Source organism: Ostrea edulis, chromosome 7 (assembly GCF_947568905.1).
Source record: "Ostrea edulis chromosome 7, xbOstEdul1.1, whole genome shotgun sequence".
NCBI classification, from domain to species: Eukaryota; Metazoa; Mollusca; class Bivalvia; order Ostreida; family Ostreidae; genus Ostrea; species Ostrea edulis.
Genome location: NC_079170.1, coordinates 61,337,747 through 61,353,808, shown reverse-complemented (window position 1 = coordinate 61,353,808; position 16,062 = coordinate 61,337,747). Strand labels below are relative to the sequence as shown.

Genomic DNA, 16,062 nt, shown 5'->3' with positions numbered 1-16,062 from the left:
CGAAATCTATCAAAACAAAATTTTAGTCGATATCATCCGTCTATGTATTGGAGAGGTACATTGTATTTCATGTCGTAACTTCCGGTTCTGAGATCTATCACCGATTAAGGTGTTCTACCCTAATCAGCCTCAAAAATATTTTTCTGAACAAAGAATAAAATCATGCATAAATTATCTACAGACGTAAAAAATTGGGGGTTTGCCAACTGCGACTGAATTTTTCAGAAATCAGAGGAAAACTGGTGAAAAAGGGAGGAAGCACCTCACCCTGCCTGGAAAAATATCAGTTTAGATCAAACCCAGAGTGTTTCATCATTTCTTTCGAAAATTGAGCCAATCAGAGGATTTCCTCTAAAAAGAGGAAAAATCACACCCTTGAAATTCTATAGATTTAGATTCTTACATAGTGTATATATTTGGGCTGAGTTAATCAATTTTGTTTTCCACTGTTAACAATATTAAGTTATTTTTAGAATAATTAAATTAAAATTTTTCTCCAACTTTTATTGGCAGTGTATCCAACAAAATAATATTTAAGATAAAGCACACAAATGTTAAAGCATTGAAAAACGTATCTACATATAATCATAAAAATCCATATACACACAAATATACATGTTGTAATGTGTGACAATATGTTAAACACCCAAACATCACAATACATGAGTAATACAAACGTGCGCTCTTAATGACACGATTTCCTCTCACATCCGGTCCATTTTCTTCCTCGGATTATTTGCACAGGTTAATTAATAAATACGTACACAGTATACAAAAGAAATGGACAGATGGAATGTACTGATTACAAAATGTCCCACTATATACATATACATTTATCATTCCCTAATAACAATAGCTGGATATATGCAGGTAGACATGCAGAGAGAGAGGGGGGGGGGATATTTAGTAAAGCAGATCTAAGTTCTAGTGCTCCAGCGTTTAACCCCAACAATTACAGCATACCTAGTACATGCACTGAAACATGTCATTTAACAAGTTAATCATATCTTGATCATACTACCTGCAGTCTTCCCTTTGTGAAGTAGTGGATAATTGTACCCATACATTATCGCATGTATGTGTATCAAACTTTCAAATTTTTAGAAACGTATATTCATATTTTCTATAAGCAACAAGAAAAACTCAAAAAGAAAATTGCTAATGCAAATATTTTTCAACCTCAGCTTCATTCCACACTTCACTGGGTTATTATATATATATATATATATATATACATGTATATACACACATATACATATATATATATATATATATATATATATATATACATACATATATATATATATATATATATATATATATATATATATATTATATAGTATCATGCACAATTGTCACAGGTATAAATGTTTCAGGTGAGGAAAGAGGAAATAAATAATGTGTTAGTGTGTTAGAAGATTATGACTGTCCTCTCGCTGTACAACATTCTTACTGGGTAATAGATATTCAGTACTTCTACTAACATTCTGTTTACGAGTGGTGATGAGAATGTACATGTACAATCCATCAATCATGTCTGCTTTATCTGAATGTGATGTCACATGACATTTATAGATCTAGACTACCTTGTGCACTTCAAAATTCACACTTTTAAAAAAAATTCAAAATATAGAAATTCATGCGTAAAACAGTCATAAAACATTTCTTTTGATTGGTTTTAAAACCGTAAACTTAGTTCTTTTGATTAGACCTATTGTGAAGAATAATAAAGTTTTCCTGTAAAACCGATTCCTCTGCAATGCATTCCGGCATTAATGACCCAAATACTGCAATTACGACGTACAATGTATATTCATAAAAACACAAACATCAAAACACTGTAACAAAACATGTTGTTTGTATACAAAATATATCAGAATTGACCAATATCATTTCAAAAGCCTACAATACTACATGTATATACACATTGTATTTGCATAGTCATGGAGAACTAGACGTGGGACTAATATCTATAGGATTACTGAAGGCGTGGAGTACGGGAAGGCGTGAATATCACACTCTGCCTCGCGTATGACCTATCTTGCTTTGAGCAAAAAGAAAATGAATTATAATGAGGAGTCTTGTTTTGGTTCCCCACTGTCCTCCTCATGGAAACATTAAATAACTTATCTACTTTTCTGTATCGCCGTACTGTAGATGTAGTCCTATACATATCGTGGTGATTACACTTTGATATTTACATTTCTAATGTTTTCACCTTCTGTCTTTATCAATTGAAACTAGTTCTAATTGTAACGGGGACCGTTACAGATGTTCCCCAAACCTCCCCCAATTAAAAAGTGATGTCCTTGTGAATCTATAGGAAAAAATCATTTTATTTTAGCCTTTAATTACATGTAGTACGTTCAATATGGTCATTTCAGTACCAAGAAATGAAAGAAAGCGTTGCACGTGCATACACGCGCACGCGTGTATGATTCCGAATTTTTGTTGATGTCGTTCAACAGGCATTTGTATCATATACCCACAGTATGAATTTCATAACGTTTCCACCAAATATAAGGAAGTTAAAGCGATTTTAAAATCGTCCAATCAGAAATCAGCACACGTGCATGCACGTGCTGAGCAGTAATTCTAACCACAGCAATTTGTAAGGAGTACCAAGATACATCTAAACCCCTAATATGAATAGAATTTGATGAAAAACAAAAACGTTATCGTCCTTTAAAAATTGAATATTTAAAAAACGTTGCACGCGCATGCGTGTGTGCGTTGGCATTTTTTGTTACACCAACATATAGATACACATATTGTCTACGTATGCTGTGAATATCATCTCATTCGCTTCATAAATAAGATAGTTACAGACGTTTTAGCATTATCCAATCAAAATGAAGCGCACGTGCATGCGCGTGCAAATTGGTAATTTTGACCATGTAAATCAGTTAAGGGTCTCAATATCTACCTATGATATGAATTTCAAGCCATTTCAATGAACAATAAAAAAGTTAGACTGATTCCAAAGTTAGCGTACAAATTTTGTAATGCGCGTGCACGCGCATGCGTGCGCGTGCTGGCAAAATAACTATTATTTTTCATATGTACAAATGATATACTATCATCCTATTTAGGTTTTATATCGCTTCCTTCAATATTCTGATTTTCCATTTTTTGTACCAAAATTGCAATGCACGTGCGCGCGCGTGCATGCACGTGCAAACAAAATGACTATCACTATGCACATCTACAAACGCTATACTATCATCCTGGAAAGTTTCATATCGATCCCTTTTGTAGTTTCTGAGAACACTACCGGACAAAAAAGTACCGGAGAAAAAGAATAATAACTAGACACTCATTACTAGTAATGAGTAGGTCTTCCGTTAGACCACTTCCGGTAAAGAACTTTCTGTTCCTACAAAAACCATTTAAATATATCAGAAAATGTGCCTTAACAATGAATGAGAAATGTATTATCGAATTTTTTACTTTCTCGTAACTTCCGGTGACGACCGGAAGTACTATTCAGATGCATTTTCCTATAAATGACAGCGACTCTTTACTGTCTATATTCCCTGAAAATTTCGCGTCTCTATCTGAAAGAGTTCTCAAAAAAAGAAGTAAACCTTAGAAAGAAAAAGTAGTAGGTTACTACCGACCGGAAGTCAATTTTGAAAAACAAAATTATCAAAACTTTGGAAGTTGATACTTTTATTAAGACATGTGAAAATCATATGAAAGACTTCAAATATAAGCGAGATTTATGGGGAAAAAGAGACGAAAATTAAAAAGGTATTTTATCAAGAAACCGGAAGTAGTCGTTTTGACTACCGACAGAGTCAATATTCTTTTGACACTTTGAAAGAGAGTTAATAAACTAGTATAGGTTTCAATTTAAAGGAAAAAGTTTGAAATTTGCGATTCTTTCCATCACTTCCGGTGACGACAGGAAGTGACGGTCAACATGTTCAACCCACTACTGCACGCCTACAAACGGAGATTGATCATCCCTGAATGTTTGATGAACCTATATTTTACTTTTTCCAAGAAAAATGCTGGACAAAATTCCTTTTGAGAAACAGAAAATCGGCCATATTTTCCGACCGGAAGTGAATGTTGTAAAAACAAAAAGAATTATAGCAAGGTCATTTCATAAGACATTATTCCTGAAAATTTCAGCCATCTCTGAGAAATCACTCGAAGAAATCAGAAAATCGACAATTTTTTCAAATACTTCCGGTATAGACCGGAAGTGACGGACAAAAAAATTGAATGTATGTCTACAATGGACTAATGTTAGTTGATCAACTCTACAAGTTTCAAGCGTCTATCTATATTCATTATTGAGAAACTGAAAAAACAAGGTTTGAATATGTCCACCCTATATCTCACGACCGGAAGTGAATTTTTTCAAAAATATTTAAATTTACTCTAGACATTTATAGTGTCTATAACATATGTAAAATTCAAATCATTAACTTGTTTTAGGACCGAGATTTATGGCACTTAAAAATGAGAGAATGAATAGTCTTTCTTTGATATAACCGGAAGTTGGAGTTTCAACTTCCGGTGGGGTCAACATTTTTTTGAGAATTAGAACCAGACCTAGTAAACCGATATAGGTTTCAGTTTGAAAGAAAAAAGTTTGAAATATATGATTCATTTAATCACTTCCGGTGACGACCGGAAGTGACGGCCGACATTCTTAACCCCGTACTGCACGTCTACAAAGTGAGATCTATTAACTCTGAAAATTTGGTGACTCTATGTTTTACCGTTTCTGAGAAAAACGCTGGACAACGAAAACAGCTAATAAGCCGTATTTGCCGACCGGAAGTAAATTTTACAAAAATATTTGACGTTACTCTAGACATTTATAGTGACTATTATATATTTAAAACTCAAGTCATTAACTAGTTTCATGACCGAGATTTATGGCACTGAAAAATGAGAGAATGAATAAGCTTTCTTTGATAAAACCGGAAGTTGAAGATTCAACTTCCGGTGGGGTCAACATTTTTTGAGAATTAGAACGATATATAGTAAACCGAAATAGGTTTCACTTTGTAAGAAAAAAGTTTGAAATTCATGTTTCCTTTAATCACTTCCGGTGACGACCGGAAGTGGCCGCCGACATTCTTAACCCCCTACTGCACGCCTACAAAGTGACATCTATTAACTCTGAAAATTTGGTGACTCTATCTTTTACCGTTTCTGAGAAAAACGCTGGACAAAATATCTTGTAAAAAGACGAAAATTGGACATATCTTGCGACCGGAAGTGAATTTTGAAAAACTGAAAAAAATGCCTCGAGGTACCATCGTTCTCTATAACCTGTGAAAGTTTCAGAAAAATCCATCCAACGGTCTCGGAGACGAAAGGGAAAAAAAAAATAATAATAATAAACAGTAGAATCACTAGGTCTTCCGTTGGAAACGGAAGACCTTAATAATAATAATAATAATAATAATAATAATAAGAAACAGAGTAAAAACAATATGTTCCCAAACTTTGTTTGGGGAACATAATGATGGCCATTTACTCCTAAATGTGAACAATGTGTGTATGAATTTGGATAAATATAGCACAACTATTTGAATAACTGGGAATTTCGAAATGAAAGTAAAATGTAACTTAATTTCATTGTTTGAAAATACATGTACATGAGAGTATGAACAGCAATGCTTAATGACAGCCTACTTTTCATGATGTGTGTTAGCACTTCTGGCATAAAGCAGCACAGTTCATGCTCTCATGTATTTACAAACAAAAAAAGAAATTTAATCTTAAATATCACATGTATATATCTCCTATAAGTTGTTGAAATTCAATATGTAACCTATCGTAGCTGTGTAATTCACATCATGCGTATATTTCTACACCCACAGTACACACTCATCACCAGACTACCGAGGAACATGTGTGTCGCCTGTAAGTAAATGAGTGACACAACCTCGACAGATGGAGGGATACACACCAGACAAAATAATCCCCACGTAACCAACAAGCTTTCAAAGCGACAGAAAAGTCATATATGAAGTATCATGCCAGCAGTTTTCCTTAATATGTTTCTATAATTTCTGTTTAATAAATAGAGTCTGATCGACCGCGTCGCTGGATTTTCAGCTTTAGAAGATGAACTCAGAACGACTGTAATACAATAATTGCACACTTAGTGGTCAACATCCTGATAGTACCCTGATACTGAGGATCTACATGATGATTTGATGGTTGGTGGATCTACATGATGATTTGAGGGTCAGGAACCGAATTACTGATCGACTTGTGGGGAAGGATTCTGCCTCCATTGATGTACAGTTCATCTTTGACAGTCACATCTTCTCCTAATACTGAAACATTTTCCATTCTTACCTAGAAAATTAAAAACATCAGTGATATAAGATATTTCACCAAAAACCATCTGCAGATGGAACAAGATGTGTTTGTGAAACACAAATGCCCCCGATAATGGCCAATTCCGAAGATGGCCAAGGTCACAAGGGCAAATATCTTGGTACCAATAGAAAGATCTTGTCAAAAGAAATGCTCATGTACAATATGAAAGCTCTAATATTTACCATTTAGAAGTTATGACCAATGTAAAAAAAAAAATAAAAGTAGGTCAAATGTCAAGGTCAAAAGGTTCAATACCAACGGAAAGGTCTTATAACATGGAACACTCATGTGAAATATCAAAGCTCTATCACTTACTGGTCAAAAGTTATTAGCAAGGTTAAAGTTTTCAAAAAGTAGGTCAAACTCCAAGGTCAAGGTCACATGGTTAAAAATATTGGTACTCAAGGAAAGGTCTTGTCACAAGGAATACTCATGTTAAATATCAAAGCTCTATCACTTACTGTTCAAAAGTTATTTGCAAGTTTAAAGTTTTCAAAAAGTAGGTCAAACTCCAAGGTCAAGGGGTCAAAAATGTTGGTACCCACGGAAAGTTCTTGTCACAAGGAATACTCATGTGAAATATCAAAGCTCTATCGCTTACTGTTAAAAAGTGATTAGCAAGGTTAAAGATTCAGATAGAATGACAGACAGGACAAAAACAATATGCCCCCCCCCCCCCCATCTTCAATCTCGGGGGCATAAAAATGAATAAATTTTATGCTTCTCATTTGTATATGGATGTGAATGTACTTCTATAGCCAGGGGTATTATATCATTATTCAATTTGTTGAGGAGCTATATATAGAGCAAAGATCTAGAGAAGTATCTCTCTCTCTCTCGCTCTCTCTCTCTCTGTGTCTCTCTCTCCTAGACATGACTCTAAGCCAGTTTTTAACCCTTGAATGTAGATGTCACTACGACTACACAGTACACCCTTACCTGAAACCAATACATGAACACACCAGTCACTGTTCTTGGAGAACAGATATACATATCATGTATATAATGTCTCTGGTAAATTACATAATAATTCTTCCTATACTGATAATATCAACATTCTGTTTCATACATCTACTACATGTTCTAATAAAATGAAACCAGTTAATAATATCAATGTAAAAAAAAAAATAGAAAAATTCAAAGATGGCTGCAGGAAGTATGCAGTGCATAGGGCCACCTTAACAAACTTTATAATTTTGTATTATTTCATAATGAATATTCATTCAATATGTACACAGCTATTGATAATTTTCAGCAAAAGAATGAATGAAAGTAAAAACGTTTTTCTTAAAACAAATATCAAATTATATGCATATATATTACAATATTGTGACAGATGTTCAATCTCTCATTATTTATATTCATGTTTTATCAAACTTACCCATCTTCCTACATCACACCTCCAGCCAATGATACAAGACTCCAGCCAGGAATGTGACCGGACTCTCGCCCCCTTCAGTATCGTACAACGCTTTATACAAGCCCCATCCTCAATCACTGCGTCAGGACCGATTGTCACATTGGGTCCTATCCTACAATTTCTTCCTATTTTGGCACTAGGATCCTGTAACGAAACACAAGACATTATGATGTGTAAGAATTTCTATAATCATGATTTCCTTTGATCCCTTCTAGATACAGAATTCTCAGTGGGGTTTAATTTCATGCAGTATGATTAATCTTAGTTCAATCAAGCAGTAGAGAATTTTCCATTATCTGGATCTATCATCATGCCTTAAAAGTTTGCTACAGCACATTAGAGGCATTCAAATAAGCCAAAAATATATTCACAAATTCAGTATAGTTGTATGACTTCTAAAGATTAAGCCTTCAAACAAATATTAACCAGATCGACTTACAGTATTCTTAAACAAAGTCAATGTACTTCATCCATTAAAAGAAACAAAATGAGTATTATCCTGCATTACCTACATCAAATAAGTAGATATAACTGTACGACGTTTTTTTTTTTTTACTTCCTGGTCATGTGTACACTGTATATAGTATACAATGAGAGATGATGTAACTTGTACATTGCAAGGGAGTTTTTCTTTACGCAAGTTTATCATTGTGTAACGTACCACTAACACATTTCCCACAATGCCATCTTCACCATGTAATAAGTCAGGTGACTTTTCACGTAATGAACTAAGGTACATGCACATCCCAGTCAGGAAGTCTTTGGGCTGTCCAACATCCATCCAAAAACCTGGTGGAGAAAATCATCAAGACTTTGTCAAATGGAACCAATTCAGGACTAACGTGGTCAAGCTGTGAATCTGTGTCTCACTGAATTTGTTTAAATATGTCACAACATCTGACATGTCAATTAATTTGATCAACAATGCATCTTTCCCATGTATGCTTACTGAAAACAAGTGCATAAAGGTAAATATTCCCACTCTCTGACTGCTCCAATTGACTGCATTTAATAATGTGTGACATATTTCATCCGATGTCAAATTCAGAGAGTCATTGGTTTACAGAGCCTGGAATGATTCTATATCTTTATTCAGTATTTGGCATAAGGTATCGATACTATTTAATCTGTGTAATAACAGTGGGTAATGGCTGATATTCCAGTCTCAGTTTGTCATTAATATCAACATAATTTCTCTGCAATTCATTAAAATCAGCACAATCTTTAAAATTAGCACAATCATCATGTAATTTCTTTACAATCAGAACAATTACCTTGTAATTCCATTGCATATAAATCCTTGTCATCTGCCATAAATGGAAATACTTCCTTTTCTATAGATGTTGGTTTTAGCTGAAACACGATCAAGAGAAAATTTACATTGGATATCATATAAGTATTTTATAGTAGTGTATCAGAATGCATGCATTTCTTATGTAAAGAAAATTGTTTTTATGTTAGAAAGTATGAATTTATATTCTCAACAAATGCAAAAACATTGAAAATATTATCTACATGTATGACTTGATTTTATAAATTTCGAAATCTCACTGTAGGTCATTTCAATTAGAAAATCACTTTGGAAAAAGTTTAGAAAGGTGTCATTTAGAAGTTTAGAAATCTGATTGTCACATTTCGAGGTTTAGAAAGGTGTTAAATTACACTGACAGATTGTCATATTCAGAAGTATAGAAAGGTGTTAAATTACCCTGACAGATTGTCACATTTAGAGGTTTAGAAAAGTGTTACATTACCTGACAGATTGTTCCATTTAGAAGTTTAGAAAGATGTTAAATTACCATGACAGATTGTCACATTTAGAGGTTTAAAAAGGTGTAACATTACCTGACAGATTGTCACATTTTAAGGTTTAGAAAGGTGTTACATTATCTGACCGATTGTCACATTCAGAAGTACATCTAAATATTGACTACATGAACCCACGTATGTTCAAAAGTTTTGGTTTAAGTAAAAGAAAAGAAATTAATTGAAAAAATAATTTCATTTACAGGATGCATGTAAAATTATGTTATAGTTAAAAAACAAACATGCATAATATTTTTTCTGTTTTGAAAATGTGGTCCAATTCTATCTAAGACATTAATATCATTGTAATTTAAGATATTGGTGTTACCTGTATTCTGTATAAGATATTGGTGATACCTGTATTCTGTATAAGATATTGGTCTTACCTGTATTCTGTATAAGATATTGATGTTACCTGTATTCTGTATAAGATATTGGTGTTACCTGTATTCTATATAAGATATTGGTGTTACTTGTATTCTGTATAAGATATTGGTGTTACTTGTATTCTGTATAAGATATTGGTGTTATGGTGTTAGCTGTATTCTGTATAAGATATTGGTGTTACCTGTATTCTATATAAGATATTGGTCTTACCTGTATTCTATCTAGGACAGAGGGACTGAGGATGTACATTCCTGCATTGATCTTGTTTGAAACATATTCCTGTGGTTTCTCCACAAATCTTTGGATCCGCCCATTCTCTGCATCATACACCACAACACCATACTTAGAGGGCTCCTCTACTTTTGTTACCTGGGAGATCATTATATCCAAAATGAGTACAGAAACAAAGAGAGATAACTCCTCACACTCATATTCTTTTGTCATCACTTTGACTTATCCTGTTCAGTTTGCCAGAATATAAATTGTGTAATTTTCTAAATTTTATTAATCAAACGGCAATGAATTTAGAGCTCTTGGGATATGTTATGCATTTGTTTGAACTGATAACAAATAATAACATAAGGAATATTTGCTACAAGAACGTAACAACACAAAATACATTCAAAATTCTGGTGTAAAGTAGAATGTAAATGCTACAAAAGTTAAACAAAACATATCTACAAATATGGGACGTCAATCTAAAAATCTTTGCTGTCCGACAAAAATTGAGAAATTCAGAGCTTTTATATATGAAATGTTTGATTATCTGATAGCTTGAAGAAAGGAGTAAATAATGATATCATTATTTTTCTGTTAGAAGATAATACAAAAAAATTAAAAATCTTTCAAAACATTGTCTTTTGTTTATAATCCTGAATTTTTATTCAAAATATGAAATTTATAGATGTCAGGCCACCATATGTATTTATCCTTTAAACATCTAAGGTTATGAGTGTAATATGACATCATTTTTTTCATTATATCAGGAATAGTGTAGTAGAAATTCTAAAATATTTCCAGAAATATTTGATTTGTTTTTAGTGGAAATCCAGCATTCCCCCTAAATCATTTATTGTTCCATTCCCCCTAAATCATTTATTGTTCACAATTTTTTCTGTGAAATATTACATAACGGAATGACAACTTTTATTATTTTGTGTTTTGTTACAACATGTACAGTCTTCTGTGTAAATCTGTCTTTTTCATCAATTAGACTAGTGTGCCTTTATTCATGTCTGTTAATACTAAAAGTGGATATCAATTACTCCTAGTTGTTGTCACAATGTGTAAATATTTGTCTCTGGTGATGAATAAAACTTTTATTGTCTTGTCTACTTACAGTAAAATATTAAGTTCACCTATTCCTCAATGGGCTTCACCAACCACATACATGTATATATTTCTTCTAATGGACAGTAACATGCTCAATAACTAATGATATTTACTTGTACATTAGCACCAAAAAAACCCCACATTTCTACAGCAATTTCATAAAATCTCACCACGATGGTTCCCTGTCGACCATGGTGTTTATGGAACTGAACCATCTGTTTAAATGGAAAGTCACAGATGATGTCACTATTAAGAACGAAGAATGGTTCACGGTCCTGAGTCAGGAGGTCTTTTGCCAATGCCAGCGGGCCCGCTAGAAGGATTAAGATGGAGTATTTCATCATCTATTATAGGACTCAAAATGAGACGTGAATATAGTAGATATATCTAAATCAACTAGAAAACTGTAAAGGGAACAGGTAGATTCATAAACGCAACATTGACCCTGAATCATTTTATTTTGGTGTTTCACACAATACACACACTCATGCCCACCTCGGGGTCCGCATCGTCTACCAAAGTGAGTTGAGGTCAACAAAAGAAAGATCTTCTATTCAAGTTTCCATTGCTACAGACAGTTAGAAATCATTCAATGCTGTGCCTGATCTTCTTCACAGAATAAAGTTTTAAATGAATTCTTATTCTTCTCTGATGGTAAATAGGACTATTCATGAAAACTTAAGAACTTATTTCCAATGCAGTCTTCATTTTGGTTTTACTCAGATGTTTGCATGAGGGGATTATTTGTCTGGGAGGAAGTCAGAGTGCTTGGAGAAAACACATGTTTCTGAGTGGGTGACCACCATTCCCCCTCACATATAGCTAGATCTACTGCTGGTAACAAGGAGGTCAGAATAAGAAGAAACTCTGCTAACACTGTGCTGCTTTGACACACTTTTGTGTATTTAGTATGAGTTACAGAATTTCAGAAACAAAACCATGTACATGGTGCGGGGGAAAGTGTCTTTCTAGAAAGTTACTTTCTGTCACCAAATTCATTGTTGATACTAAATTCCTATGTCTAATGCCTTTCATAAAATCATTATACATAACATTTTTTTCCATGTCATTAAATACTACAATTTATTCATTGTATAAAAGTGATATTTCCACTACGGTAATGTTTCATGTATTCTGTCACAATGGGGAATTGTGTGAAAAAAAGGAAAGTGATATTTTCAATGTGGAAACACTGGGACTATTTTTTGTATATCCACTGTAATGAGTAACTGTGGAAAATGCAATAAACAAAATTTCAACATTCTGTAGTTGGATATGGAACTTGTAAGACAGGATTTTTGGATATTTTCATTCATCTTTCACACTCGTGAAAATTTCCAAAATTGTGTTTCATTCTCACATAAAATTCCATATCCAGCTACAAAATGTTGAATATATTCCATGTATTTAATTGATTACTAAATACCCACCTGTTCCAAGAGGTTCAGACTCCAAAGAAATACTGATCTTTACTCCAAGCTACAAACAAAAATAAGTATTGAATAAAGGAGTCCCTCTATAGTACATGTACCAGTCTTGAAACTGCTTTTGTATTTATAATATTACAGTATTAACAATCTGTCATCCACTTCAAGACTATTGCCACCATATCAATAACTATTCAGTACCTGGGTTTCTACATGTTTCAACTCTTTCTCCATCTGTTCTGCCCTGTAACTCACAGCCAGAATGATATGTTTCACCCCTGCCTACAAAACACAGGTCTATTTTAAATCCATGTTGCACAGCATTGAACATGTGTGATTACATTGAGATTTAGGATTTCAATATTGGAAAAGAAAACTTGTAATTTTTAACTGATACACTGGAATTCTTCATTTTGTGTGATATGAAAGAATTATACATTTTTTAAAAAAACTGACAAATATCATTGTGTTCAATTTTAAAAATACACATCACGTCCTTTACCTCTACCAAAGCCTCCAGTTGGTGAAGCAACATAGGTTTGTTACCAAACTCCACTAATGGTTTGGCCACACTGAGGGTCAAAGGTCTCAGTCTAGTTCCATATCCTCCTACTAGAATAAGTGCCTTCATAATTGCTTCCTATAAAACAATGAACAAGGTATTTACTTCTGTTAAAATCAGTCAACTAAAGTTAATAAAAGTTGTCTTTTGTCTCCCTGCTTAGGATCCTAAGAATACAACTGTAGTAGTTGTGGCTATATGAATCCTGGATATTGGCCTGGATAGCTATGCGGTTAGAGCACCTGACTAGTAATGCAGGGGTACCGGGTTCGATTTCTGGTTTTCTCCTCTTCTATATACGTACTACAATTCAGGGTTCCAAATTACCACTCGCCAATTCACATTGGCGACTATACTTTGCTTGTGGGCACCCCAAAGTTCCGTTCTCATCACCTACTTGGCGACCGTAATTGTCCGATCAACATTTTTCTTTCCGACCAATCTGAGTCCTAATATAAACGAAGTTCAATTTCTGGTTGAGAGTTTGCCACTTTGCGAGATAGTCCTGGGGTATCAAATCTTCCAAATCATAAATCAGAAGAAGTTGAACATGTTGAACAACGCAAGGGTTACTTCAAACGAAAAGAAAGTGTTTGTTTTTACCAAAGTGGAAAGAAGGGGAGAATATGGCTCGATAACGGCAAAAAGGGGATGGCATGTGATGTGTGTACAAAACATGACATGAAAGGTTCAATCATTATGACAGCTTGCCCGAGTTATAAACTTGACAGCATTGTAAAGCTTAACTTTCGAAATCGCATAAAAAGTCTGAAGAAGTGTGTGTTGAAGTCAGATGCCACGAAGATCACCAAGTCCACTTTGATATTTTTGCTAGGTTAAGGAGAGAGAGATAGATAGAGAGAGAGGGGGGGGGTGTTTGAAACAATTACGGAAAATGGAAACAGAATTTGAATATATATTGATATTTTAATTTTTTTTAAATGAATTGCAATGTGACATGTTTTTTTTTTCCTTGTAATAAACAACTCAATTTCATATGTGTGGGCTACAAAAATTTCATGTGGGCTAAAATGATTTCTTATTCAGAGGCCCACTTGTCCCCTATTAAGGCATTTAGTCAAAGTTGGAACCCTGCAATTGGTGCCGTTGACCACTCCTGCACAGTGCACTGCAGGTTGTCCTGCAATTATGCAATGCAAAATTGATAAAGATATAGAGTTTGTTTCACAGTTAAATCACTTATCTGAAGCGAGCAGCAGTGTTACCTAAGTGAACATTAATTTCTAGAACTGGCCAAAGTTAAAAAGTAAATTTTCAGACATGAATTATGAAGGACTGCTCTGAGATTCCGTGAAGGTGTCAGTCCAAATATTCAGCCAAGCTGAATCTCAGCAGAGATTAGGATTAGTCCAATATCTGCTTTGTTTAAATGATATTGATATTTAATTATAGGTTGGTTTCTAAACTGACCCCAGTTTTGTAAACACAGCTGGGAAAACATTAGACATTTCGGACTATTGTGCAATGTGTCATATGTAACATTAATTTTCTATCCCTAAAATGATAATGTCCTATGAATCCGGTTTCATTATTCTTAGCAACTAGTGTAGACGTTCTAGAACGGTAACACGTATGAAATCAGAAAGCCTCGTTTATCGAGATCCCCTTGCACAATAAAATCCACAATAACGATATGCTTTTATTTTTTAAATATGTTACACCGGTCAGTTGAAGATGTTGGAAATGGCATTTTAGAACATCATAGGCGGGGCCGGCTTATATTCAAGGGACGACACGAAAATTTCTGACGCAATCATGGATAAAACTTTCTTTACAGTTGTGCATACGGTGTGGTTAATGATATTTACATCTAAAGCATACACCAAACTCGTAATATTATAAATTAATGTTCTGCATCGGCAAAAAGAAAAGAAAAACACAACGTACCTAGGATAAACAATCACAACAACGTGTCAAAACCCAAACCGGAAGTGGTGTGTCTAGACTATCGTACATAAACAATTTCGTACGTTAAATCGGAGTTCTTTCATATCAGATCTTAGAAAAAACCTTCTAATTTCTGTAAAACTATTTTTTTTGTTTTTGGAAAGTTATCGGGGGGGGGGGGGTCGGATCGGGTCCACTGGCACCTGCGTTTTATTTCGATTATAAACCATAATGTGTCAAACAGCATATAGATTAAATGGATTCATTTCTGTATATCGATCCATCAAAACCACTTTTACTCGAGACTTCAAGACCTTGCCTACCTAGGGAATATTCATCCACAGAATCACTGCCAAATACAGGCTTTTTTTAAAAGTTTGGTTGTTCTCGAATAAAGACAACAAAAAACACCTCCGTGTGTGCAGAACTACCACTTTCACAGTTTGTTGTTGCCGTTATTTTGTTATTATCATCATTATTTTTAATATTTATTGTTTGGTTAGAATTATTTTTCCATACCTTGTAAAGTCAACTTTCTTTCCGCTGTCACCCCTTTCCCCTTTGAAAAAACATGTCAGCATCTTTACAGTGGCGCCCCCCCCCCCCCCCAAATTTAAAGTAAATCGTGGTATCTTGTTTAGAAAAACAATAAAAGAAGTGATAATTTCTTCCACTCCCGGAAAAATAAATGACAAAATCTTTTGATTTCTTTAATTACTTTATATGGAGAACTTAATTTTTTCCAAAAACCCTTAAAATTTGCGTCATTTTACTATTAAATATTAGAAATGACTTAAAATACGAGACATATTTCAAGCCCTATAAAATCTATAAAATCCAATAGCTTCGCCCCCTGGGCCCCA

General features: G+C 34.0%; 1 protein-coding gene across 1 annotated transcript; it reads right to left on the bottom strand.

The window, feature by feature from the left end:
- Window positions 1-489: 489 nt before the first annotated feature.
- On the bottom strand, window positions 490-15,255 carry LOC130048325 (mannose-1-phosphate guanyltransferase beta-A-like). Its single transcript, XM_056144915.1, has 10 exons — window positions 15,200-15,255; window positions 13,232-13,369; window positions 12,931-13,011; window positions 12,733-12,781; window positions 11,473-11,615; window positions 10,181-10,339; window positions 9,052-9,130; window positions 8,439-8,566; window positions 7,739-7,921; window positions 490-6,333 (listed from the first exon to the last, which is right to left on the bottom strand). Exons 2-10 carry the CDS (start codon window positions 13,358-13,360, stop codon window positions 6,202-6,204), a joined length of 1,083 nt encoding a protein of 360 aa, XP_056000890.1. The 5' UTR covers window positions 13,361-13,369; window positions 15,200-15,255; the 3' UTR covers window positions 490-6,201.
- Between the last annotated feature and the right edge of the window lie 807 nt (window positions 15,256-16,062).

What these genes read in the sequence shown, in the direction of transcription:
- LOC130048325 (XM_056144915.1), bottom strand. Translation starts at nt 13,360, where the DNA reads ATGAAGGCACTTATTCTAGTAGGAGGATATGGAACTAGACTGAGACCT. An exon ending in AACTGGAGGCTTTGGTAGAG is followed by an intron (nt 13,012 to 13,231) that starts GTAAAGGACGTG and finishes TGTGTTTTGTAG; the next exon opens with GCAGGGGTGAAACATATCAT. An exon ending in GGTGTGATGTAGGAAGATGG is followed by an intron (nt 6,334 to 7,738) that starts GTAAGTTTGATA and finishes TTAATTTTCTAG; the next exon opens with GTAAGAATGGAAAATGTTTC.